This window comes from Phoenix dactylifera, chromosome 3 (assembly GCF_051530095.1).
Source record: "Phoenix dactylifera cultivar Ajwa chromosome 3, Ajwa_hap1_PhDact_Kaust_v1.1, whole genome shotgun sequence".
Lineage (NCBI taxonomy): Eukaryota > Viridiplantae > Streptophyta > Magnoliopsida > Arecales > Arecaceae > Phoenix > Phoenix dactylifera.
In genome coordinates, this window is record NC_143192.1 from 36,187,907 (window position 1) to 36,212,391 (window position 24,485).

General features: G+C 40.1%; 2 protein-coding genes and 1 pseudogene across 3 annotated transcripts; all 3 read right to left on the reverse strand.

The window, feature by feature from the left end:
* Nucleotides 1-1,558: 1,558 nt before the first annotated feature.
* Nucleotides 1,559-3,812, reverse strand: LOC120109908 (malonyl-coenzyme A:anthocyanin 3-O-glucoside-6''-O-malonyltransferase pseudogene; annotated as a pseudogene). The gene has a single exon (XR_015976276.2). The product of XR_015976276.2 is annotated as a malonyl-coenzyme A:anthocyanin 3-O-glucoside-6''-O-malonyltransferase pseudogene (transcript).
* A 6,509-nt stretch (nucleotides 3,813-10,321) lies between these two features.
* On the reverse strand, nucleotides 10,322-12,531 carry LOC103699484 (malonyl-coenzyme A:anthocyanin 3-O-glucoside-6''-O-malonyltransferase-like). The gene has a single exon (XM_088718153.2). It carries the CDS (start codon nucleotides 11,871-11,873, stop codon nucleotides 10,527-10,529), a length of 1,347 nt encoding a protein of 448 aa, XP_088574279.2. The 5' UTR covers nucleotides 11,874-12,531; the 3' UTR covers nucleotides 10,322-10,526.
* A 6,519-nt stretch (nucleotides 12,532-19,050) lies between these two features.
* On the reverse strand, nucleotides 19,051-21,260 carry LOC149768082 (malonyl-coenzyme A:anthocyanin 3-O-glucoside-6''-O-malonyltransferase-like). Its single transcript, XM_089929599.1, has one exon. The coding sequence runs from the start codon at nucleotides 20,600-20,602 to the stop codon at nucleotides 19,256-19,258; it is 1,347 nt and encodes a 448-aa protein (XP_089785725.1). The 5' UTR covers nucleotides 20,603-21,260; the 3' UTR covers nucleotides 19,051-19,255.
* Between the last annotated feature and the right edge of the window lie 3,225 nt (nucleotides 21,261-24,485).

The window sequence follows — 24,485 nt, forward strand, 5'->3', positions numbered from 1 at the left end:
TCTTATTGTTTGAGTTATCTAGTTAAAATATCTTACTATTTTTACAGATCCTAAGAACTATACTAGCACAGGGTTATGCTTCGATAGAGTGATTAGAAACAAAGTTTTAGTTTGTTTATTTTAGATTAGAATTTTATTAAAATTTGATGTCAAACTTCTGAATTTTGTGTGAGATATTAAAGTTTGGATTTTAGTTATTGAAATTTAAACTTTGAACTTTAGTTATTTAAATTTATTTTATTTCTTGATTTATGATATCAAGTAAAATGCCTTGCATGTTTATGGGAAGGGTTCCCTATGTACTTGTTTGGTTCGTGCGAGGAGGACGAGAGAAACTATGGTCAACAAAAACATGAAAAAATACCTTATGTTTGGTTAGAATTTTCAAAGGCGAGAGATAGAAAAGTAGTTTTCCAATGAAAATAAATTTTCTATATTTTATGAAAAATAAAAATTCATATAGGATGTAAAAAAGTCCAATTTTCACTAGCTGAAAATTGAAATAAATTTTTCAAAAAAAAATATCCTTAAGATTTTAGATAGAATAGAGTAAAGTCTTTTTCTTTTTTAAGAGCATAACAGGTATTTTATATAATATTTCTAAAAAAATATATGCTCAACCAAATATAAGCTATTATGGAATATGTCATTTTTTATAGTTAATTAAATATAAAAAAATTAGTTTTTCAGACATTATATACTCAAGCATCAGCTTAATTCTTAGAAAAAATATTCTAATGAAGAAAAATCTTATGAGTATATAATGGTTGTCGTATCCCTAGTATGTAATTTCATGTATCTGCAAAAAAAATTTATTCCAAGGTAATTCTTTTTGATTTTTCTCTCTCAATCAATTTACTTCCCTACTGTCCTACTTCGCCCTTTCTATTTTTTTAATCTGTCATACTCATTTACTCTTCTAACCGTGACTCTACCTAGCCACCCCATCTGCTAGTCTCCACCACTTTTCTCCAAACCCCACCCCACCTCCCATGAAGAAAAAAAAAAATCAAACCATTCCCATCCTTTTTATCCTAAATATCTATCGAAACAAATTATAAAATCAAATTGTTAATAATCATAATTAATTTTTTAGCATATTTGCAACTTTTTTTTATATTGGACTACAAGTGTGTGCATGTGTTCCTCAACATACACATAATATATTGGAGAGGAATAATTACAACAATAAATTGGCGATCCAAACTTTTTTGTCTCGCTCTATCAAAAACCACACGTTATGATCACCTACTCTTTGTTACTATTTTTTCTTCAACATTTTCTATAAAAAATGTGCAAGTTGGTGAAAAGGACCGGATTAGTAAAGACAGCCGCTCGTAGACGGCAAGATAGCTAGACAGAAGCATATGCCATATGTTCAACAGTGACCATCTAGAACTATTTGACCGAATCCAAGGAGAAGACAAAAGGAAACTAGCCATATGACTAAATTCCAGCGGATTGAATGTGGAAGTTTGAATTAATTAACCTTAGAGGCGCTAAATAAATAAATAAACAATTAAAAAATTGTTTGAGGATTAATCTGCGCACCTTTCTCTTGTAAAGTTAATTCGGCTTTCACATAATATATTCGAGAAGAATAATTATCCAAACTATTTTTCTAGCCCAGCCTTATGCTGATGACTTGAAGAGCAATTCCTTCTGCTAATTGGACGGATACATTGCATTATGAGAAGAACAAGTCTCTCTCTCTCTCTCTCTCTCTCTCTCACTCACACTCACACACAGACACACGGACGCACACAAACATTATGGTTACCAATTCTGTCGGCTACTGGCCTGGGGATTATTTTGCGATCAGTTTCAGGCCATTAAAGAAGTGAGCACTGAATTCATCCATCACATGCTTCGGGAGTACCATACCGATCTCGATTCCACCTTGCTCTGCTCTGCTCTCTGCCACCGAAATGTTTCCGGGACCCGAGATGGACGTCACCAAAACCTTCTTTGGTCCTCCCCATCCGAAATCAGTCTCATAAACTCTGAACTTTGGCGACCCTGCAACGGTCATCGGTTGCTCAGGCAATACAGACACAAATCTTCGTAGCCAGATCTCTGCACCATCCAAAATTCCGTGTTTTAGTCCTTCAATTGCTTTCCCAATTGCCTCCGCCGCTGCTACAAACCCTTCTTCTCCAATTACATCGCCTACTGCTACCTCTACAAAACAAGGCCCTACGCAATTTCCGAAGTATGATGCCGGGAGTGGCGGCTGCAGCCGTCCCCTGCAATCCACCGGGAATCCTGAATAAGCTTTCCTATCACTTGCAAGGCCTCTCATCTTAACAAAGCAGACCCATGCATAAGCAAACGCAACCACGATCGTCGAGCAATGGAACGATGTCTCCCGCTCCGCGGCTCTGGCCAGAACCAGTCTCTTGAGCCTTTGAATCTGATCTTGTTTGAGAGAGAACGTGGCATGGACCATGTCGGCGAAAGGAATTTCCGCTGATGGTTCAGGAGCTGTCATTCCTTCTACATCATGATGGAAAACCGAGTACAGCCCTCGAGGATCGGAGATCAAGGTCCTGTCAAACAGGGGCGGCGGCGCCACCTCGGGCATCGAGCCTCCCGACTTGCATGCGGAGGCCCATGACTTCATGAAATGCATGGAACTAGAGCCGTCACATGCAGCATGGTTGATCGAGACCCCGATGGCGATGCCATGATTCGGGAACACGGTCACCTGCACGGCTAGCGAAGGCTGAGCATCTTGGGCCTTCGGCAGCTGGGGGACCAACTGCCGGAGCTTGGAGATGTCGCATCCATGGTCGTCGGAGAAATCGTGGAAATCACCGTCGTGCTCCGCCACGGTGAAGGAGACAGAGTCGCCATCGACGTAGGCTATCTCGTACCGGTCATCGCTGCCGGGGGAGCGACGGATATTACCGGCAAGAGGGAAGAAGTGCTGCAGGGTGACAGACAGCGAGGATTTGAGGTTGGGGAGGCACGAGTCTATGAAATGAGCAATTGGATGGGGGAAGTCATAGAAGAAGAGGCGCTCGACAGGGTGTTGAACTAACCAGATTACGTCAAAGAAGGTGAGGGGGAGAGATGCAGGAGCAACTGATCCGGGTGGTGGAGAGACCCGGGAGTTCTCCAGAACTCTGAGCGCTGGGAATTTCGACGCCATTGCAGGACACTACTCTCTCAGGTTCCAACTGGAATCAAAGCCCGCAAGAGAAGGTATAACTTATAAAGTTGCCAAACAGATTTCTATTACCGTGAGCAACTTGTCGTTGTCGTGAACAAATTGGTCCGCCTTGGGGTAAATATGCATCGAAAGATCTAGTCTCTGCTTACGTGCTCTCCGTTTGTCCAATGGCCGGTTGCGTTCCTGCGTAAAAAACTAGTGGTTGCCTAGTGTTCTGGGTTCGGTTCGGACCGACAAATGCGGCTTTTGGTGCGCTGTTTGGGTTGGGCAGGGTATGGCTTTTCTTTGTGACTGTTTGATGTGAAAGCTCGTGGTTGGAGCAAACCGAACCATAGATCGATCCTTCATGGCAAGCTTGGGTACTTTGAGGATAAGGATTAAATTTAGACGGTCCAATTTTCATGATCATGGTCATCTATGTATTGCACGATGGTCACGTTGTACATGGGAGTGCATGCAATTAATGGATGGCTGGGAGTATGGAACTCCTGTTGAAAAGTGAGGTGCTCAAAGAAAATTTGATGGGAGAGACGGAGTTGCCCAGGACCCTCCGCAATGTTTTACTTTTTAATTTTTTGGCTGTATCCGTACACATTATGTATGATACTTCCGTTTTTAGCGCAAAAAAAAATAAAAAAGAAAATTTGGCCCTAGGAAGGTTAAGACCCCTCCCCAACTATTATTAGAAAATTAAAAATATTAACAAAGAAAGAGAAGGAAGTTTAAGTCCTAACATATCAAGTTGGGGCAGTAAGCCTGTGTCTGGGGAGGAACAAAACCGAGCATCAGAAATTTTCATAGCTCGCCACTGTTTGAACAGGATGCATGACAGCGGAAATAACAAGAGGCCATTGGTCAACGAAGATTCTTCTGCATTGCATCATTCCAAGAAAGCCAGCAGCTAGCTGGTCCCAAGTCTTCATACCAACAGAATAAGACAAGGAGTTGGTTTATCGGCTTGGTATTAGAGTCGCATAAGGAGCACCGTCCATAAATCCTTCTTGGCAAGGATTTTCAGTGCATGCAATCTAATGAACAACCCTAGCCACATGAAAGTATTGGTTTTTTTTGGAGGCACGTGAACTTTCCAAAGAGATTTATGGAAGGGCCAGACTACTCCTGAGTTGATGATGTACATAAGTTAAAATCAATCAAGATGAATTCTTCACCACATTCAAATAAAAGCGTTCTTGTTGCATCGATCTTTTTCATGAAAAAATGCTTGTCCTTGTTTCATGACATCAACAGTTGGATCACACAGCAGCCATTTCGAGGTCTATACATTGGAGTGCTCAAAAACAAAATTGGAGTGCTGCGCAAGTTGCAATCCAACAGTGGACGTTGCAAAAAAAAAAACTAATCATTTTTTTCACACGGAAGATGCAAACTGAACCTCAAATAATGGGTTTGATATGCAAAATTTCATTAGCTAGAATCTTCAAGAAGATATTTTTGATATGAATCAGTTGGATATCATATCCAGGTTATTAATACGGATGTGTGCATACAAGAGATTATGTCCATCCTGCTTGAAATAATTGCTGCAGGAACTTATTTTAATTTCTTTTCTTGTAATTTAGTATGAGAAAATTGTAAAATATTGGTGGTATATTAATTCATAAAGATGAATAGAGTTCACAAACCTTTTTTTCCTCTCCTTTTCAACTATATAGCGCCAACGCCAGCGGGATTTAACATCCCTTCTGTTCTGAAAAATAAAAAATAAAAAGTTCGTGGATGCACATTGCTGAGGACCCAAGAGGCAAGGACGAAGGAAGGGGAGGATCGTACGTGTCCACCATTAGATCTCCAAAGAACCCTCTTATTTCTTCGCCCGAATCCATCATTGGATCGCTCACACATTGCACAGATCACTAAGGTCCTGGTTGGGGGAGCCGTTGGCAGTAGAGCTTTTGGAAATAAAGCTGTCGGAAGTAGAGCTGCCTGAAGTAGAGCTTTTATAATTACCTGTTTGCTGTTTGGTAACTACATTTCTAAAGTGCTGTGGCACTTTAACATATGTTTGGTAAATAAACTGAAAAAATACTTTTGTGTGACAAAATGACCATAAAGGACATTACTAGTATTATACAACAGAACATAACAAAATAAAATATATATATATACATAAATATATGATATAGTATAATATTAATGTAATGTAATATAAGATTATTATAATATAGTACAATAACATTGTATACTATAAGATAATTTAATATAATATTAAATTATTTAACATAACATATCAAGATATCATGATATAATATAATATAATATTATATTTATAGTATAATACAATAATAAATATATAAAATATTATAATTATTAGTGTAAATTATTTTTTCACCCTTCTGATGACCATTTATATATCTATCTAACAAATTTTCTAGCTAAGTGATAAAATTAATTAAATAATTACTATTATTTATTTTTATTTATTTATTTATTTAGATCAGATTATTTGCTACTCACTCATTATTTTTTTATTTATTTATTTATTATTTTATTTTATTGAAATATCTTTATTTATTATCTTATTTATTTATTTATTCATTCATTTATATACATATTTATTTATGCATTTATTTATTTATTTATTTATTTATTTTTCTTTTCTTTTTTCTTTTCTTTTCTTTTCTTTTTTTTCTTTCTTTTCTTTTTCTTTTCTTTTTTCTTCTCTTCTTCTCGTTCCTTCCCCTCTTTCCTTCTTCTCATTTCTTCTCCTCCCGCGAGGCCGGCAGCGCTGGAAGGGGGCCGGGCTGCGGCGGCCGCGGGAGGGGGCCCCGAAGGGGGCCCGGCGGAAGGAAGCCGAGGCGGCTTGCTCGCCACCACCGCAGGTGGACATCGCCGCCCCACAGCTCCACTGCCATGGAGGCTTCGCTGCGGCTGGGACACCGTAGTCCCGCAGCTAGGATGCCATGACCGGGCTCGGCGGAAGGGAGCCGAAGCGGCTTGCCCCACAGCTTCTCGGTCCCGCGGCTGGGACGCCGTGGTCCAGCGTCTGGCGGAGGCCCAGCCACCCCATGGTCGAGCCCGGCCCTCCACGGACTGGCACGACCTACGAAAGTGTCGCTGGCCTTGGGTGATGGCCGGCGTGGTGGCTACCACTGTGGGCAGCCACGGGCTGCCTCCCAAAACAAAGGAAAAAAAAGGATCAGGGGGCAACGGCGTTGAGAAGAAGAAGAGATAGAGAGGGAGAGAGAGAGGGAAGGGTGAGAGAGGAAGAGACGGTGGGATGGAAGGTTTTGGGAGAAAAAAAGGTCTTTTAAATAGGGGTATTTTGGTCAAAAAAAATAGTTTCTTGACACAGCTTAAAACAGTGTTTTTGGAAAGCTCTAAAATGGAGCTTCTCCCGAAAAGTTATTTTTCAGATTTCTGAGAAAGCTAAATCAACTTTTCAAAGTTTTTACCGAACATCCTTTTTCATCCTCAAGTACTTTTGGAGGGCCAGAAAGTGCTTTTTGGCCCTCCAAAAGCTCCCCCAAACTCTATCATTTATCTATTTCCATTGATGTCACAGCAAGCAATGGATGATCCAATAGTGAATTCACACCAAAGAAGGGGAATCCTTCTTTGGCGCTAATAGTAGGGGAGGAGTGTGTTTCGTCATTAGGGATCTAAACTCCAAGGTGATTGCGACTGGTGGTTGCCTAGCGACTTGGCTACTGTCATTGGTTGGATCCAGTAGAGTGTGAGAGAGGTGGGTGATTACCATCCTCTCCTTAGAGATATTTAGGAGATGGTGAGGGGTGGGATAGCCCTGCAGGCCAAGCATATGTATCGAGAGGCCAACGGAGCAATAGATTGGGTGGACTTTTTAGTAGCTAATCACTCTGGGGAGATCCTGTGGCTAGGGAAGAGGAGACTATCTGGTGCATTTCGAGACTTGTTATCTTTTGATTTTTTTGGGTGTCTTTCTACCCACTATGTATTATCATCCATTTCAAAAAAAAGAAAGAAAAAAAAAAAGAATGATCCAACAGTGGATTCGCACCGAGGAAGGGGAATCCTTCTTTGGCGCCAAAGATACAACCTATTTCCGAAGGCAAGAAGGTCATCCAATATTTGTGCTTTTTGGTTGCTTCGTTCAGATTTTGGGTTGCATTAAAATCCAACCCTTCAGTGGCGTCATTTGAACAGAGTATTCTTTCCCTCCTTTCATACTACCTTTCTTTCCAACCACCACCGCCATCATCTATCATTAGCCATCCAGTGGTGACCGCCGTGGCCACTGCACACTGCCGCCTTGACCACCTGCCCTTTAGTCGCCATGCTCCATCATCGTCACTAGACCACCACCGCCTCCCATCTTCTCTTTGGTTTGCTAAGGACATGATGGCCCTCCCTGTTTGTTATTCCTCTTCTCTCTCTATATATATCTTTTCTCTATTCTCTCTTGGGTTGGGCAGGCCCCAACAAAGGGTCCTTTCCAATATGTTCTGCAGGCTAGTTGTATCATTTTAGAGGGAGACTCAGCTTCCCTGATGGCACACTTTAGGGAAGAGGGGCGGGAGAAGGTGGAGGACCCTTTTCTGGGCGACATTCATCGGATGCTACAGGAGTGCCGAGTTCTTCAGGTCAGGCATGTCTTTTGGAAGGCAAATCAGGCTGCTGACTGGATCGTCTCCTTCACTGTGCACCACTCTGGAGAGTTTCTTTGGACTCAGCAGTCTTTCGTTCCTTTCGCTTTATGTTGTCTGCTGGATGCTGATATAGCTGGTTGTGCTCATGTTAGGGTAGTGTGAGCAGCCGATTTACCCAAAAAAAAGGGTCCCTCCCTACAAATTTGATTGACCTTGTAAAGGGATTCAGAACCACCCCGGAAGCTATGCAGCATATCGGCCCCATTAAGCTCCATCCTTGTTATGTTATGTGTATTCTGGTGTTGAAGATGACTCAATGACTAATCGTTTGCAAGATAAATAATATAACCATTTTTCTAAATTTATCAATAAATTATAAAATATTTTTAAAATAAATTATTCATAATTTATGAACTTAATGCATAGTATGTTATTATTGAGTATATTTTTTTTTGAAACATTATATGATTCATGATCAAACATATTGATTTTGATATAAATTATATTCGATTGATTTTTGATATCGCATAGTTTTATGTATCTTTCAATTTGGAACATGGAATACATTTTTTTAAGAAAAAAGTGCTTTTATTCGACTATGTACCAATATCTTACTAGTGGGAGTTTATATATTGGCACATTGATAGCTTGCCAGTGGAGTTTATATGTTGGTACACTAATAATGAGGGTATACTCAGCCATCATAGGTTATACGTTAACACTTTGCTTATTTCTGAGCTTGTTATCTCGCCCAACCATATGGTATAAGTATCATTATAGTTCATGGCTGCTGAGATAAACTTGATGTTTTGTAAATTTGAATTTGTGAAAGTAAATTTTAAATTTTGAGAAGAATATGATTCATGTGTATGATGTTTTGATATTGCTGCATATCTAGATTTAATTTTTGAACTAATGCATTTTCATATGCTTATTTATTGTAAAACCGCTATTTATCTTATTGTTTGAGTTATCTAGTTAAAATATCTTACTATTTTTACAGATCCTAAGAACTATACTAGCACAGGGTTATGCTTCGATAGAGTGATTAGAAACAAAGTTTTAGTTTGTTTATTTTAGATTAGAATTTTATTAAAATTTGATGTCAAACTTCTGAATTTTGTGTGAGATATTAAAGTTTGGATTTTAGTTATTGAAATTTAAACTTTGAACTTTAGTTATTTAAATTTATTTTATTTCTTGATTTATGATATCAAGTAAAATGCCTTGCATGTTTATGGGAAGGGTTCCCTATGTACTTGTTTGGTTCGTGCGAGGAGGACGAGAGAAACTATGGTCAACAAAAACATGAAAAAATACCTTATGTTTGGTTAGAATTTTCAAAGGCGAGAGATAGAAAAGTAGTTTTCCAATGAAAATAAATTTTCTATATTTTATGAAAAATAAAAATTCATATAGGATGTAAAAAAGTCCAATTTTCACTAGCTGAAAATTGAAATAAATTTTTCAAAAAAAAATATCCTTAAGATTTTAGATAGAATAGAGTAAAGTCTTTTTCTTTTTTAAGAGCATAACAGGTATTTTATATAATATTTCTAAAAAAATAGATGCTCAACCAAATATAAGCTATTATGGAATATGTCATTTTTTATAGTTAATTAAATATAAAAAAATTAGTTTTTCAGACATTATATACTCAAGCATCAGCTTAATTCTTAGAAAAAATATTCTAATGAAGAAAAATCTTATGAGTATATAATGGTTGTCGTATCCCTAGTATGTAATTTCATGTATCTGCAAAAAAAATTTATTCCAAGGTAATTCTTTTTGATTTTTCTCTCTCAATCAATTTACTTCCCTACTGTCCTACTTCGCCCTTTCTATTTTTTTAATCTGTCATACTCATTTACTCTTCTAACCGTGACTCTACCTAGCCACCCCATCTGCTAGTCTCCACCACTTTTCTCCAAACCCCACCCCACCTCCCATGAAGAAAAAAAAAAATCAAACCATTCCCATCCTTTTTATCCTAAATATCTATCGAAACAAATTATAAAATCAAATTGTTAATAATCATAATTAATTTTTTAGCATATTTGCAACTTTTTTTTATATTGGACTACAAGTGTGTGCATGTGTTCCTCAACATACACATAATATATTGGAGAGGAATAATTACAACAATAAATTGGCGATCCAAACTTTTTTGTCTCGCTCTATCAAAAACCACACGTTATGATCACCTACTCTTTGTTACTATTTTTTCTTCAACATTTTCTATAAAAAATGTGCAAGTTGGTGAAAAGGACCGGATTAGTAAAGACAGCCGCTCGTAGACGGCAAGATAGCTAGACAGAAGCATATGCCATATGTTCAACAGTGACCATCTAGAACTATTTGACCGAATCCAAGGAGAAGACAAAAGGAAACTAGCCATATGACTAAATTCCAGCGGATTGAATGTGGAAGTTTGAATTAATTAACCTTAGAGGCGCTAAATAAATAAATAAACAATTAAAAAATTGTTTGAGGATTAATCTGCGCACCTTTCTCTTGTAAAGTTAATTCGGCTTTCACATAATATATTCGAGAAGAATAATTATCCAAACTATTTTTCTAGCCCAGCCTTATGCTGATGACTTGAAGAGCAATTCCTTCTGCTAATTGGACGGATACATTGCATTATGAGAAGAACAAGTCTCTCTCTCTCTCTCTCTCTCTCTCTCTCACTCACACTCACACACAGACACACGGACGCACACAAACATTATGGTTACCAATTCTGTCGGCTACTGGCCTGGGGATTATTTTGCGATCAGTTTCAGGCCATTAAAGAAGTGAGCACTGAATTCATCCATCACATGCTTCGGGAGTACCATACCGATCTCGATTCCACCTTGCTCTGCTCTGCTCTCTGCCACCGAAATGTTTCCGGGACCCGAGATGGACGTCACCAAAACCTTCTTTGGTCCTCCCCATCCGAAATCAGTCTCATAAACTCTGAACTTTGGCGACCCTGCAACGGTCATCGGTTGCTCAGGCAATACAGACACAAATCTTCGTAGCCAGATCTCTGCACCATCCAAAATTCCGTGTTTTAGTCCTTCAATTGCTTTCCCAATTGCCTCCGCCGCTGCTACAAACCCTTCTTCTCCAATTACATCGCCTACTGCTACCTCTACAAAACAAGGCCCTACGCAATTTCCGAAGTATGATGCCGGGAGTGGCGGCTGCAGCCGTCCCCTGCAATCCACCGGGAATCCTGAATAAGCTTTCCTATCACTTGCAAGGCCTCTCATCTTAACAAAGCAGACCCATACATAAGCAAACGCAACCACGATCGTCGAGCAATGGAACGATGTCTCCCGCTCCGCGGCTCTGGCCAGAACCAGTCTCTTGAGCCTTTGAATCTGATCTTGTTTGAGAGAGAACGTGGCATGGACCATGTCGGCGAAAGGAATTTCCGCTGATGGTTCAGGAGCTGTCATTCCTTCTACATCATGATGGAAAACCGAGTACAGCCCTCGAGGATCGGAGATCAAGGTCCTGTCAAACAGGGGCGGCGGCGCCACCTCGGGCATCGAGCCTCCCGACTTGCATGCGGAGGCCCATGACTTCATGAAATGCATGGAACTAGAGCCGTCACATGCAGCATGGTTGATCGAGACCCCGATGGCGATGCCATGATTCGGGAACACGGTCACCTGCACGGCTAGCGAAGGCTGAGCATCTTGGGCCTTCGGCAGCTGGGGGACCAACTGCCGGAGCTTGGAGATGTCGCATCCATGGTCGTCGGAGAAATCGTGGAAATCACCGTCGTGCTCCGCCACGGTGAAGGAGACAGAGTCGCCATCGACGTAGGCTATCTCGTACCGGTCATCGCTGCCGGGGGAGCGACGGATATTACCGGCAAGAGGGAAGAAGTGCTGCAGGGTGACAGACAGCGAGGATTTGAGGTTGGGGAGGCACGAGTCTATGAAATGAGCAATTGGATGGGGGAAGTCATAGAAGAAGAGGCGCTCGACAGGGTGTTGAACTAACCAGATTACGTCAAAGAAGGTGAGGGGGAGAGATGCAGGAGCAACTGATCCGGGTGGTGGAGAGACCCGGGAGTTCTCCAGAACTCTGAGCGCTGGGAATTTCGACGCCATTGCAGGACACTACTCTCTCAGGTTCCAACTGGAATCAAAGCCCGCAAGAGAAGGTATAACTTATAAAGTTGCCAAACAGATTTCTATTACCGTGAGCAACTTGTCGTTGTCGTGAACAAATTGGTCCGCCTTGGGGTAAATATGCATCGAAAGATCTAGTCTCTGCTTACGTGCTCTCCGTTTGTCCAATGGCCGGTTGCGTTCCTGCGTAAAAAACTAGTGGTTGCCTAGTGTTCTGGGTTCGGTTCGGACCGACAAATGCGGCTTTTGGTGCGCTGTTTGGGTTGGGCAGGGTATGGCTTTTCTTTGTGACTGTTTGATGTGAAAGCTCGTGGTTGGAGCAAACCGAACCATAGATCGATCCTTCATGGCAAGCTTGGGTACTTTGAGGATAAGGATTAAATTTAGACGGTCCAATTTTCATGATCATGGTCATCTATGTATTGCACGATGGTCACGTTGTACATGGGAGTGCATGCAATTAATGGATGGCTGGGAGTATGGAACTCCTGTTGAAAAGTGAGGTGCTCAAAGAAAATTTGATGGGAGAGACGGAGTTGCCCAGGACCCTCCGCAATGTTTTACTTTTTAATTTTTTGGCTGTATCCGTACACATTATGTATGATACTTCCGTTTTTAGCGCAAAAAAAAATAAAAAAGAAAATTTGGCCCTAGGAAGGTTAAGACCCCTCCCCAACTATTATTAGAAAATTAAAAATATTAACAAAGAAAGAGAAGGAAGTTTAAGTCCTAACATATCAAGTTGGGGCAGTAAGCCTGTGTCTGGGGAGGAACAAAACCGAGCATCAGAAATTTTCATAGCTCGCCACTGTTTGAACAGGATGCATGACAGCGGAAATAACAAGAGGCCATTGGTCAACGAAGATTCTTCTGCATTGCATCATTCCAAGAAAGCCAGCAGCTAGCTGGTCCCAAGTCTTCATACCAACAGAATAAGACAAGGAGTTGGTTTATCGGCTTGGTATTAGAGTCGCATAAGGAGCACCGTCCATAAATCCTTCTTGGCAAGGATTTTCAGTGCATGCAATCTAATGAACAACCCTAGCCACATGAAAGTATTGGTTTTTTTTGGAGGCACGTGAACTTTCCAAAGAGATTTATGGAAGGGCCAGACTACTCCTGAGTTGATGATGTACATAAGTTAAAATCAATCAAGATGAATTCTTCACCACATTCAAATAAAAGCGTTCTTGTTGCATCGATCTTTTTCATGAAAAAATGCTTGTCCTTGTTTCATGACATCAACAGTTGGATCACACAGCAGCCATTTCGAGGTCTATACATTGGAGTGCTCAAAAACAAAATTGGAGTGCTGCGCAAGTTGCAATCCAACAGTGGACGTTGCAAAAAAAAAAACTAATCATTTTTTTCACACGGAAGATGCAAACTGAACCTCAAATAATGGGTTTGATATGCAAAATTTCATTAGCTAGAATCTTCAAGAAGATATTTTTGATATGAATCAGTTGGATATCATATCCAGGTTATTAATACGGATGTGTGCATACAAGAGATTATGTCCATCCTGCTTGAAATAATTGCTGCAGGAACTTATTTTAATTTCTTTTCTTGTAATTTAGTATGAGAAAATTGTAAAATATTGGTGGTATATTAATTCATAAAGATGAATAGAGTTCACAAACCTTTTTTTCCTCTCCTTTTCAACTACATAGCGCCAACGCCAGCGGGATTTAACATCCCTTCTGTTCTGAAAAATAAAAAATAAAAAGTTCGTGGATGCACATTGCTGAGGACCCAAGAGGCAAGGACGAAGGAAGGGGAGGATCGTACGTGTCCACCATTAGATCTCCAAAGAACCCTCTTATTTCTTCGCCCGAATCCATCATTGGATCGCTCACACATTGCACAGATCACTAAGGTCCTGGTTGGGGGAGCCGTTGGCAGTAGAGCTTTTGGAAATAAAGCTGTCGGAAGTAGAGCTGCCTGAAGTAGAGCTTTTATAATTACCTGTTTGCTGTTTGGTAACTACATTTCTAAAGTGCTGTGGCACTTTAACATATGTTTGGTAAATAAACTGAAAAAATACTTTTGTGTGACAAAATGACCATAAAGGACATTACTAGTATTATACAACAGAACATAACAAAATAAAATATATATATATACATAAATATATGATATAGTATAATATTAATGTAATGTAATATAAGATTATTATAATATAGTACAATAACATTGTATACTATAAGATAATTTAATATAATATTAAATTATTTAACATAACATATCAAGATATCATGATATAATATAATATAATATTATATTTATAGTATAATACAATAATAAATATATAAAATATTATAATTATTAGTGTAAATTATTTTTTCACCCTTCTGATGACCATTTATATATCTATCTAACAAATTTTCTAGCTAAGTGATAAAATTAATTAAATAATTACTATTATTTATTTTTATTTATTTATTTATTTAGATCAGATTATTTGCTACTCACTCATTATTTTTTTATTTATTTATTTATTATTTTATTTTATTGAAATATCTTTATTTATTATCTTATTTATTTATTTATTCATTCATTTATATACATATTTATTTATGCATTTATTTATTTATTTATTTATTTATTTTTCTTTTCTTTTTTCTTTTCTTTTCTTTTCTTTTTTTTCTTTCTTTTCTTTTTCTTTTCTTTTTTCTTCTCTTCTTCTCGTTCCTTCCCCTCTTTCCTTCTTCTCATTTCTTCTCCTCCCGCGAGGCCGGCAGCGCTGGAAGGGGGCCGGGCTGCGGCGGCCGCGGGAGGGGGCCCCGAAGGGGGCCCGGCGGAAGGAAGCCGAGGCGGCTTGCTCGCCACCACCGCAGGTGGACATCGCCGCCCCACAGCTCCACTGCCATGGAGGCTTCGCTGCGGCTGGGACACCGTAGTCCCGCAGCTAGGATGCCATGACCGGGCTCGGCGGAAGGGAGCCGAAGCGGCTTGCCCCACAGCTTCTCGGTCCCGCGGCTGGGACGCCGTGGTCCAGCGTCTGGCGGAGGCCCAGCCACCCCATGGTCGAGCCCGGCCCTCCACGGACTGGCACGACCTACGAAAGTGTCGCTGGCCTTGGGTGATGGCCGGCGTGGTGGCTACCACTGTGGGCAGCCACGGGCTGCCTCCCAAAACAAAGGAAAAAAAAGGATCAGGGGGCAACGGCGTTGAGAAGAAGAAGAGATAGAGAGGGAGAGAGAGAGGGAAGGGTGAGAGAGGAAGAGACGGTGGGATGGAAGGTTTTGGGAGAAAAAAAGGTCTTTTAAATAGGGGTATTTTGGTCAAAAAAAATAGTTTCTTGACACAGCTTAAAACAGTGTTTTTGGAAAGCTCTAAAATGGAGCTTCTCCCGAAAAGTTATTTTTCAGATTTCTGAGAAAGCTAAATCAACTTTTCAAAGTTTTTACCGAACATCCTTTTTCATCCTCAAGTACTTTTGGAGGGCCAGAAAGTGCTTTTTGGCCCTCCAAAAGCTCCCCCAAACTCTATCATTTATCTATTTCCATTGATGTCACAGCAAGCAATGGATGATCCAATAGTGAATTCACACCAAAGAAGGGGAATCCTTCTTTGGCGCTAATAGTAGGGGAGGAGTGTGTTTCGTCATTAGGGATCTAAACTCCAAGGTGATTGCGACTGGTGGTTGCCTAGCGACTTGGCTACTGTCATTGGTTGGATCCAGTAGAGTGTGAGAGAGGTGGGTGATTACCATCCTCTCCTTAGAGATATTTAGGAGATGGTGAGGGGTGGGATAGCCCTGCAGGCCAAGCATATGTATCGAGAGGCCAACGGAGCAATAGATTGGGTGGACTTTTTAGTAGCTAATCACTCTGGGGAGATCCTGTGGCTAGGGAAGAGGAGACTATCTGGTGCATTTCGAGACTTGTTATCTTTTGATTTTTTTGGGTGTCTTTCTACCCACTATGTATTATCATCCATTTCAAAAAAAAGAAAGAAAAAAAAAAAGAATGATCCAACAGTGGATTCGCACCGAGGAAGGGGAATCCTTCTTTGGCGCCAAAGATACAACCTATTTCCGAAGGCAAGAAGGTCATCCAATATTTGTGCTTTTTGGTTGCTTCGTTCAGATTTTGGGTTGCATTAAAATCCAACCCTTCAGTGGCGTCATTTGAACAGAGTATTCTTTCCCTCCTTTCATACTACCTTTCTTTCCAACCACCACCGCCATCATCTATCATTAGCCATCCAGTGGTGACCGCCGTGGCCACTGCACACTGCCGCCTTGACCACCTGCCCTTTAGTCGCCATGCTCCATCATCGTCACTAGACCACCACCGCCTCCCATCTTCTCTTTGGTTTGCTAAGGACATGATGGCCCTCCCTGTTTGTTATTCCTCTTCTCTCTCTATATATATCTTTTCTCTATTCTCTCTTGGGTTGGGCAGGCCCCAACAAAGGGTCCTTTCCAATATGTTCTGCAGGCTAGTTGTATCATTTTAGAGGGAGACTCAGCTTCCCTGATGGCACACTTTAGGGAAGAGGGGCGGGAGAAGGTGGAGGACCCTTTTCTGGGCGACATTCATCGGATGCTACAGGAGTGCCGAGTTCTTCAGGTCAGGCATGTCTTTTGGAAGGCAAATCAGGCTGCTGACTGGATCGTCTCCTTCACTGTGCACCACTCTGGAGAGTTTCTTTGGACTCAGCAGTCTTTCGTTCCTTTCGCTTTATGTTGTCTGCTGGATGCTGATATAGCTGGTTGTGCTCATGTTAGGGTAGTGTGAGCAGCCGATTTACCCAAAAAAAAGGGTCCCTCCCTACAAATTTGATTGACCTTGTAAAGGGATTCAGAACCACCCCGGAAGCTATGCAGCATATCGGCCCCATTAAGCTCCATCCTTGTTATGTTATGTGTATTCTGGTGTTGAAGATGACTCAATGACTAATCGTTTGCAAGATAAATAATATAACCATTTTTCTAAATTTATCAATAAATTATAAAATATTTTTAAAATAAATTATTCATAATTTATGAACTTAATGCATAGTATGTTATTATTGAGTATATTTTTTTTTGAAACATTATATGATTCATGATCAAACATATTGATTTTGATATAAATTATATTCGATTGATTTTTGATATCGCATAGTTTTATGTATCTTTCAATTTGGAACATGGAATACATTTTTTTAAGAAAAAAGTGCTTTTATTCGACTATGTACCAATATCTTACTAGTGGGAGTTTATATATTGGCACATTGATAGCTTGCCAGTGGAGTTTATATGTTGGTACACTAATAATGAGGGTATACTCAGCCATCATAGGTTATACGTTAACACTTTGCTTATTTCTGAGCTTGTTATCTCGCCCAACCATATGGTATAAGTATCATTATAGTTCATGGCTGCTGAGATAAACTTGATGTTTTGTAAATTTGAATTTGTGAAAGTAAATTTTAAATTTTGAGAAGAATATGATTCATGTGTATGATGTTTTGATATTGCTGCATATCTAGATTTAATTTTTGAACTAATGCATTTTCATATGCTTATTTATTGTAAAACCGCTATTTATCTTATTGTTTGAGTTATCTAGTTAAAATATCTTACTATTTTTACAGATCCTAAGAACTATACTAGCACAGGGTTATGCTTCGATAGAGTGATTAGAAACAAAGTTTTAGTTTGTTTATTTTAGATTAGAATTTTATTAAAATTTGATGTCAAACTTCTGAATTTTGTGTGAGATATTAAAGTTTGGATTTTAGTTATTGAAATTTAAACTTTGAACTTTAGTTATTTAAATTTATTTTATTTCTTGATTTATGATATCAAGTAAAATGCCTTGCATGTTTATGGGAAGGGTTCCCTATGTACTTGTTTGGTTCGTGCGAGGAGGACGAGAGAAACTATGGTCAACAAAAACATGAAAAAATACCTTATGTTTGGTTAGAATTTTCAAAGGCGAGAGATAGAAAAGTAGTTTTCCAATGAAAATAAATTTTCTATATTTTATGAAAAATAAAAATTCATATAGGATGTAAAAAAGTCCAATTTTCACTAGCTGAAAATTGAAATAAATTTTTCAAAAAAAAATATCCTTAAGATTTTAGATAGAATAGAGTAAAGTCTTTTTCTTTTTTAAGAGCATAACAGGTATTTTATATAATATTTCTAAAAAAATAGATGCTCAACCAAATATAAGCTATTATGGAATATGTCATTTTTTATAGTTAATTAAATATAAAAAAATTAGTTTTTCAGACATTATATACTCAAGCATCAGCTTAATTCTTAGAAAAAATATTCTAATGAAGAAAAATCTTATGAGTATATAATGGTTGTCGTATCCCTAGTATGTAATTTCATGTATCTGCAAAAAAAATTTATTCCAAGGTAATTCTTTTTGATTTTTCTCTCTCAATCAATTTACTTCCCTACTGTCCTACTTCGCCCTTTCTATTTTTTTAATCTGTCATACTCATTTACTCTTCTAACCGTGACTCTACCTAGCCACCCCATCTGCTAGTCTCCACCACTTTTCTCCAAACCCCACCCCACCTCCCATGAAGAAAAAAAAAAATCAAACCATTCCCATCCTTTTTATCCTAAATATCTATCGAAACAAATTATAAAATCAAATTGTTAATAATCATAATTAATTTTTTAGCATATTTGCAACTTTTTTTTATATTGGACTACAAGTGTGTGCATGTGTTCCTCAACATACACATAATATATTGGAGAGGAATAATTACAACAATAAATTGGCGATCCAAACTTTTTTGTCTCGCTCTATCAAAAACCACACGTTATGATCACCTACTCTTTGTTACTATTTTTTCTTCAATATTTTCTATAAAAAATGTGCAAGTTGGTGAAAAGGACCGGATTAGTAAAGACAGCCACTCGTAGACGGCAAGATAGCTAGACAGAAGCATATGCCATATGTTCAACAGTGACCATCTAGAACTATTTGACCGAATCCAAGGAGAAGACAAAAGGAAACTAGCCATATGACTAAATTCCAGCGGATTGAATGTGGAAGTTTGAATTAATTAACCTTAGAGGCGCTAAATAAATAAATAAACAATTAAAAAATTGTTTGAGGATTAATCTGCGCACCTTTCTCTCATTCATACAAGTAAAGTTAATTCGGCTTTCACATAATATATTCGAGAAGAATAATTATCCAAACTATTTTTCTAGCCCAGCCTTATGCTGATGACTTGAAGAGCAATTCCTTCTGCTAATTGGACGGATACATTGCATTATGAGAAGAACAAGTCTCTCTCTCTCTCTCTCTCTCTCTCTCTCACTCACACTCACACACAGACACACGGACGCACACAAACATTATGGTTACCAATTCTGTCGGCTACTGGCCTGGGGATTATTTTGCGATCAGTTTCAGGCCATTAAAGAAGTGAGCACTGAATTCATCCATCACATGCTTCGGGAGTACCATACCGATCTCGATTCCACCTTGCTCTGCTCTGCTCTCTGCCACCGAAATGTTTCCGGGACCCGAGATGGACGTCACCAAAACCTTCTTTGGTCCTCCCCATCCGAAATCAGTCTCATAAACTCTGAACTTTGGCGACCCTGCAACGGTCATCGGTTGCTCAGGCAATACAGACACAAATCTTCGTAGCCAGATCTCTGCACCATCCAAAATTCCGTGTTTTAGTCCTTCAATTGCTTTCCCAATTGCCTCCGCCGCTGCTACAAACCCTTCTTCTCCAATTACATCGCCTACTGCTACCTCTACAAAACAAGGCCCTACGCAATTTCCGAAGTATGATGCCGGGAGTGGCGGCTGCAGCCGTCCCCTGCAATCCACCGGGAATCCTGAATAAGCTTTCCTATCACTTGCAAGGCCTCTCATCTTAACAAAGCAGACCCATACATAAGCAAACGCAACCACGATCGTCGAGCAATGGAACGATGTCTCCCGCTCCGCGGCTCTGGCCAGAACCAGTCTCTTGAGCCTTTGAATCTGATCTTGTTTGAGAGAGAACGTGGCATGGACCATGTCGGCGAAAGGAATTTCCGCTGATGGTTCAGGAGCTGTCATTCCTTCTACATCATGATGGAAAACCGAGTACAGCCCTCGAGGATCGGAGATCAAGGTCCTGTCAAACAGGGGCGGCGGCGCCACCTCGGGCATCGAGCCTCCCGACTTGCATGCGGAGGCCCATGACTTCATGAAATGCATGGAACTAGAGCCGTCACATGCAGCATGGTTGATCGAGACCCCGATGGCGATGCCATGATTCGGGAACACGGTCACCTGCACGGCTAGCGAAGGCTGAGCATCTTGGGCCTTCGGCAGCTGGGGGACCAACTGCCGGAGCTTGGAGATGTCGCATCCATGGTCGTCGGAGAAATCGTGGAAATCACCGTCGTGCTCCGCCACGGTGAAGGAGACAGAGTCGCCATCGACGTAGGCTATCTCGTACCGGTCATCGCTGCCGGGGGAGCGACGGATATTACCGGCAAGAGGGAAGAAGTGCTGCAGGGTGACAGACAGCGAGGATTTGAGGTTGGGGAGGCACGAGTCTATGAAATGAGCAATTGGATGGGGGAAGTCATAGAAGAAGAGGCGCTCGACAGGGTGTTGAACTAACCAGATTACGTCAAAGAAGGTGAGGGGGAGAGATGCAGGAGCAACTGATCCGGGTGGTGGAGAGACCCGGGAGTTCTCCAGAACTCTGAGCGCTGGGAATTTCGACGCCATTGCAGGACACTACTCTCTCAGGTTCCAACTGGAATCAAAGCCCGCAAGAGAAGGTATAACTTATAAAGTTGCCAAACAGATTTCTATTACCGTGAGCAACTTGTCGTTGTCGTGAACAAATTGGTCCGCCTTGGGGTAAATATGCATCGAAAGATCTAGTCTCTGCTTACGTGCTCTCCGTTTGTCCAATGGCCGGTTGCGTTCCTGCGTAAAAAACTAGTGGTTGCCTAGTGTTCTGGGTTCGGTTCGGACCGACAAATGCGGCTTTTGGTGCGCTGTTTGGGTTGGGCAGGGTATGGCTTTTCTTTGTGACTGTTTGATGTGAAAGCTCGTGGTTGGAGCAAACCGAACCATAGATCGATCCTTCATGGCAAGCTTGGGTACTTTGAGGATAAGGATTAAATTTAGACGGTCCAATTTTCATGATCATGGTCATCTATGTATTGCACGATGGTCACGTTGTACATGGGAGTGCATGCAATTAATGGATGGCTGGGAGTATGGAACTCCTGTTGAAAAGTGAGGTGCTCAAAGAAAATTTGATGGGAGAGACGGAGTTGCCCAGGACCCTCCGCAATGTTTTACTTTTTAATTTTTTGGCTGTATCCGTACACATTATGTATGATACTTCCGTTTTTAGCGCAAAAAAAAATAAAAAAGAAAATTTGGCCCTAGGAAGGTTAAGACCCCTCCCCAACTATTATTAGAAAATTAAAAATATTAACAAAGAAAGAGAAGGAAGTTTAAGTCCTAACATATCAAGTTGGGGCAGTAAGCCTGTGTCTGGGGAGGAACAAAACCGAGCATCAGAAATTTTCATAGCTCGCCACTGTTTGAACAGGATGCATGACAGCGGAAATAACAAGAGGCCATTGGTCAACGAAGATTCTTCTGCATTGCATCATTCCAAGAAAGCCAGCAGCTAGCTGGTCCCAAGTCTTCATACCAACAGAATAAGACAAGGAGTTGGTTTATCGGCTTGGTATTAGAGTCGCATAAGGAGCACCGTCCATAAATCCTTCTTGGCAAGGATTTTCAGTGCATGCAATCTAATGAACAACCCTAGCCACATGAAAGTATTGGTTTTTTTTGGAGGCACGTGAACTTTCCAAAGAGATTTATGGAAGGGCCAGACTACTCCTGAGTTGATGATGTACATAAGTTAAAATCAATCAAGATGAATTCTTCACCACATTCAAATAAAAGCGTTCTTGTTGCATCGATCTTTTTCATGAAAAAATGCTTGTCCTTGTTTCATGACATCAACAGTTGGATCACACAGCAGCCATTTCGAGGTCTATACATTGGAGTGCTCAAAAACAAAATTGGAGTGCTGCGCAAGTTGCAATCCAACAGTGGACGTTGCAAAAAAAAAAACTAATCATTTTTTTCACACGGAAGATGCAAACTGAACCTCAAATAATGGGTTTGATATGCAAAATTTCATTAGCTAGAATCTTCAAGAAGATATTTTTGATATGAATCAGTTGGATATCATATCCAGGTTATTAATACGGATGTGTGCATACAAGAGATTATGTCCATCCTGCTTGAAATAATTGCTGCAGGAACTTATTTTAATTTCTTTTCTTGTAATTTAGTATGAGAAAATTGTAAAATATTGGTGGTATATTAATTCATAAAGATGAATAGAGTTCACAAACCTTTTTTTCCTCTCCTTTTCAACTATATAGCGCCAACGCCAGCGGGATTTAACATCCCTTCTGTTCTGAAAAATAAAAAATAAAAAGTTCGTGGATGCACATTGCTGAGGACCCAAGAGGCAAGGACGAAGGAAGGGGAGGATCGTACGTGTCCACCATTAGATCTCCAAAGAACCCTCTTATTTCTTCGCCCGAATCCATCATTGGATCGCTCACACATTGCACAGATCACTAAGGTCCTGGTTGGGGGAGCCGTTGGCAGTAGAGCTTTTGGAAATAAAGCTGTCGGAAGTAGAGCTGCCTGAAGTAGAGCTTTTATAATTACCTGTTTGCTGTTTGGTAACTACATTTCTAAAGTGCTGTGGCACTTTAACATATGTTTGGTAAATAAACTGAAAAAATACTTTTGTGTGACAAAATGACCATAAAGGACATTACTAGTATTATACAACAGAACATAACAAAATAAAATATATATATATACATAAATATATGATATAGTATAATATTAATGTAATGTAATATAAGATTATTATAATATAGTACAATAACATTGTATACTATAAGATAATTTAATATAATATTAAATTATTTAACATAACATATCAAGATATCATGATATAATATAATATAATATTATATTTATAGTATAATACAATAATAAATATATAAAATATTATAATTATTAGTGTAAATTATTTTTTCACCCTTCTGATGACCATTTATATATCTATCTAACAAATTTTCTAGCTAAGTGATAAAATTAATTAAATAATTACTATTATTTATTTTTATTTATTTATTTATTTAGATCAGATTATTTGCTACTCACTCATTATTTTTTTATTTATTTATTTATTATTTTATTTTATTGAAATATCTTTATTTATTATCTTATTTATTTATTTATTCATTCATTTATATACATATTTATTTATGCATTTATTTATTTATTTATTTTTCTTTTCTTTTTTCTTTTCTTTTCTTTTCTTCTTTTTCTTTCTTTTCTTTTTCTTTTCTTTTTTCTTCTCTTCTTCTCATTCCTTCCCCTCTTTCCTTCTTCTCATTTCTTCTCCTCCCGCGAGGCCGGCAGCGCTGGAAGGGGGTCGGGCGGCGGCGGCCGCGGGAGGGGGCCCCGAAGGGGGCCCGGCGGAAGGAAGCCGAGGCGGCTTGCTCGCCACCACCGCAAGCGGACATCGCCGCCCCACAGCTCCACTGCCATGGAGGCTTCGCTGCGGCTGGGACACCGTAGTCCCGCGGCTAGGATGCCATGACCGGGCTCGGCGGAAGGGAGCCGAAGCGGCTTGCCCCACAGCTTCTCGGTCCCGCGGCTGGGACGCCGTTGTCCAGCGTCTGGCGGAGGCCCGGCCACCCCATGGTCGAGCTCGGCCCTCCACGGGCTGGCACGACCTACGAAAGTGTCGCTGGCCTTGGGTGATGGCCGGCGTGGTGGCTACCACCGTGGGCAGCCACGGGCTGCCTCCCAAAACAAAGGAAAAAAAAGGATCAGGGGGCAACGGCGTTGAGAAGAAGAAGAGATAGAGAGGGAGAGAGAGAGGGAAGGGTGAGAGAGGAAGAGACGGTGAGATGGAAGGTTTTGGGAAAAAAAGATCTTTTAAATAGGGGTATTTTGGTCAAAAAATAGTTTCTTGACACAGCTTAAAATAGTATTTTTGAAAAGCTCCAAAATGGAGCTTCTCCCGAAAAGTTGTTTTTCAGTTTTCTGAGAAAGCTAAATCAACTTTCCAAAATTTTTACCGAACATCCTTTTTCATCCTAAAGTACTTTTAGAGAGCCAGAAAGTGCTTTTTGGCCCTCCAAAAGCTCCCCCAAACTCTATCATTTATCTATTTCCATTGATGTCACAGCAAGCAGTAGATGATCCAATAGGGAATTCACACCAAAGAAGGGGAATCCTTCTTTGGCCCTGGTAGTAGGGGAGGAGTGCGTTTCGTCATTAGGGATCTAAACTCCAAGGTGATTGCAACTGGTGGTTGCCTGGCGACTTGGCTACTGTCATTAGTTGGATCCAGTAGAGTGTGAGAGAGGTGGGTGATTACCATCCTCTCCTTAGAGATATTCGGAAGATGGTGAGGGTTGGGATGGCCCTGCAGGCCAAGCATATGTATCGAGAGGCCAACGGAGCAATAGATTGGGTAGCCTTCTAAGTAGCTAATCACTCTGGGGAGATCCTGTGGCTAGGGAAGAGGAGACTATCC

Bases quoted from the DNA above. Each gene is read 5' to 3' on its own strand.
- LOC103699484 (XM_088718153.2), bottom strand. From the start codon at position 11,873: ATGGCGTCGAAATTCCCAGCGCTCAGAGTTCTGGAGAACTCCCGGGTC.
- LOC149768082 (XM_089929599.1), bottom strand. From the start codon at position 20,602: ATGGCGTCGAAATTCCCAGCGCTCAGAGTTCTGGAGAACTCCCGGGTC.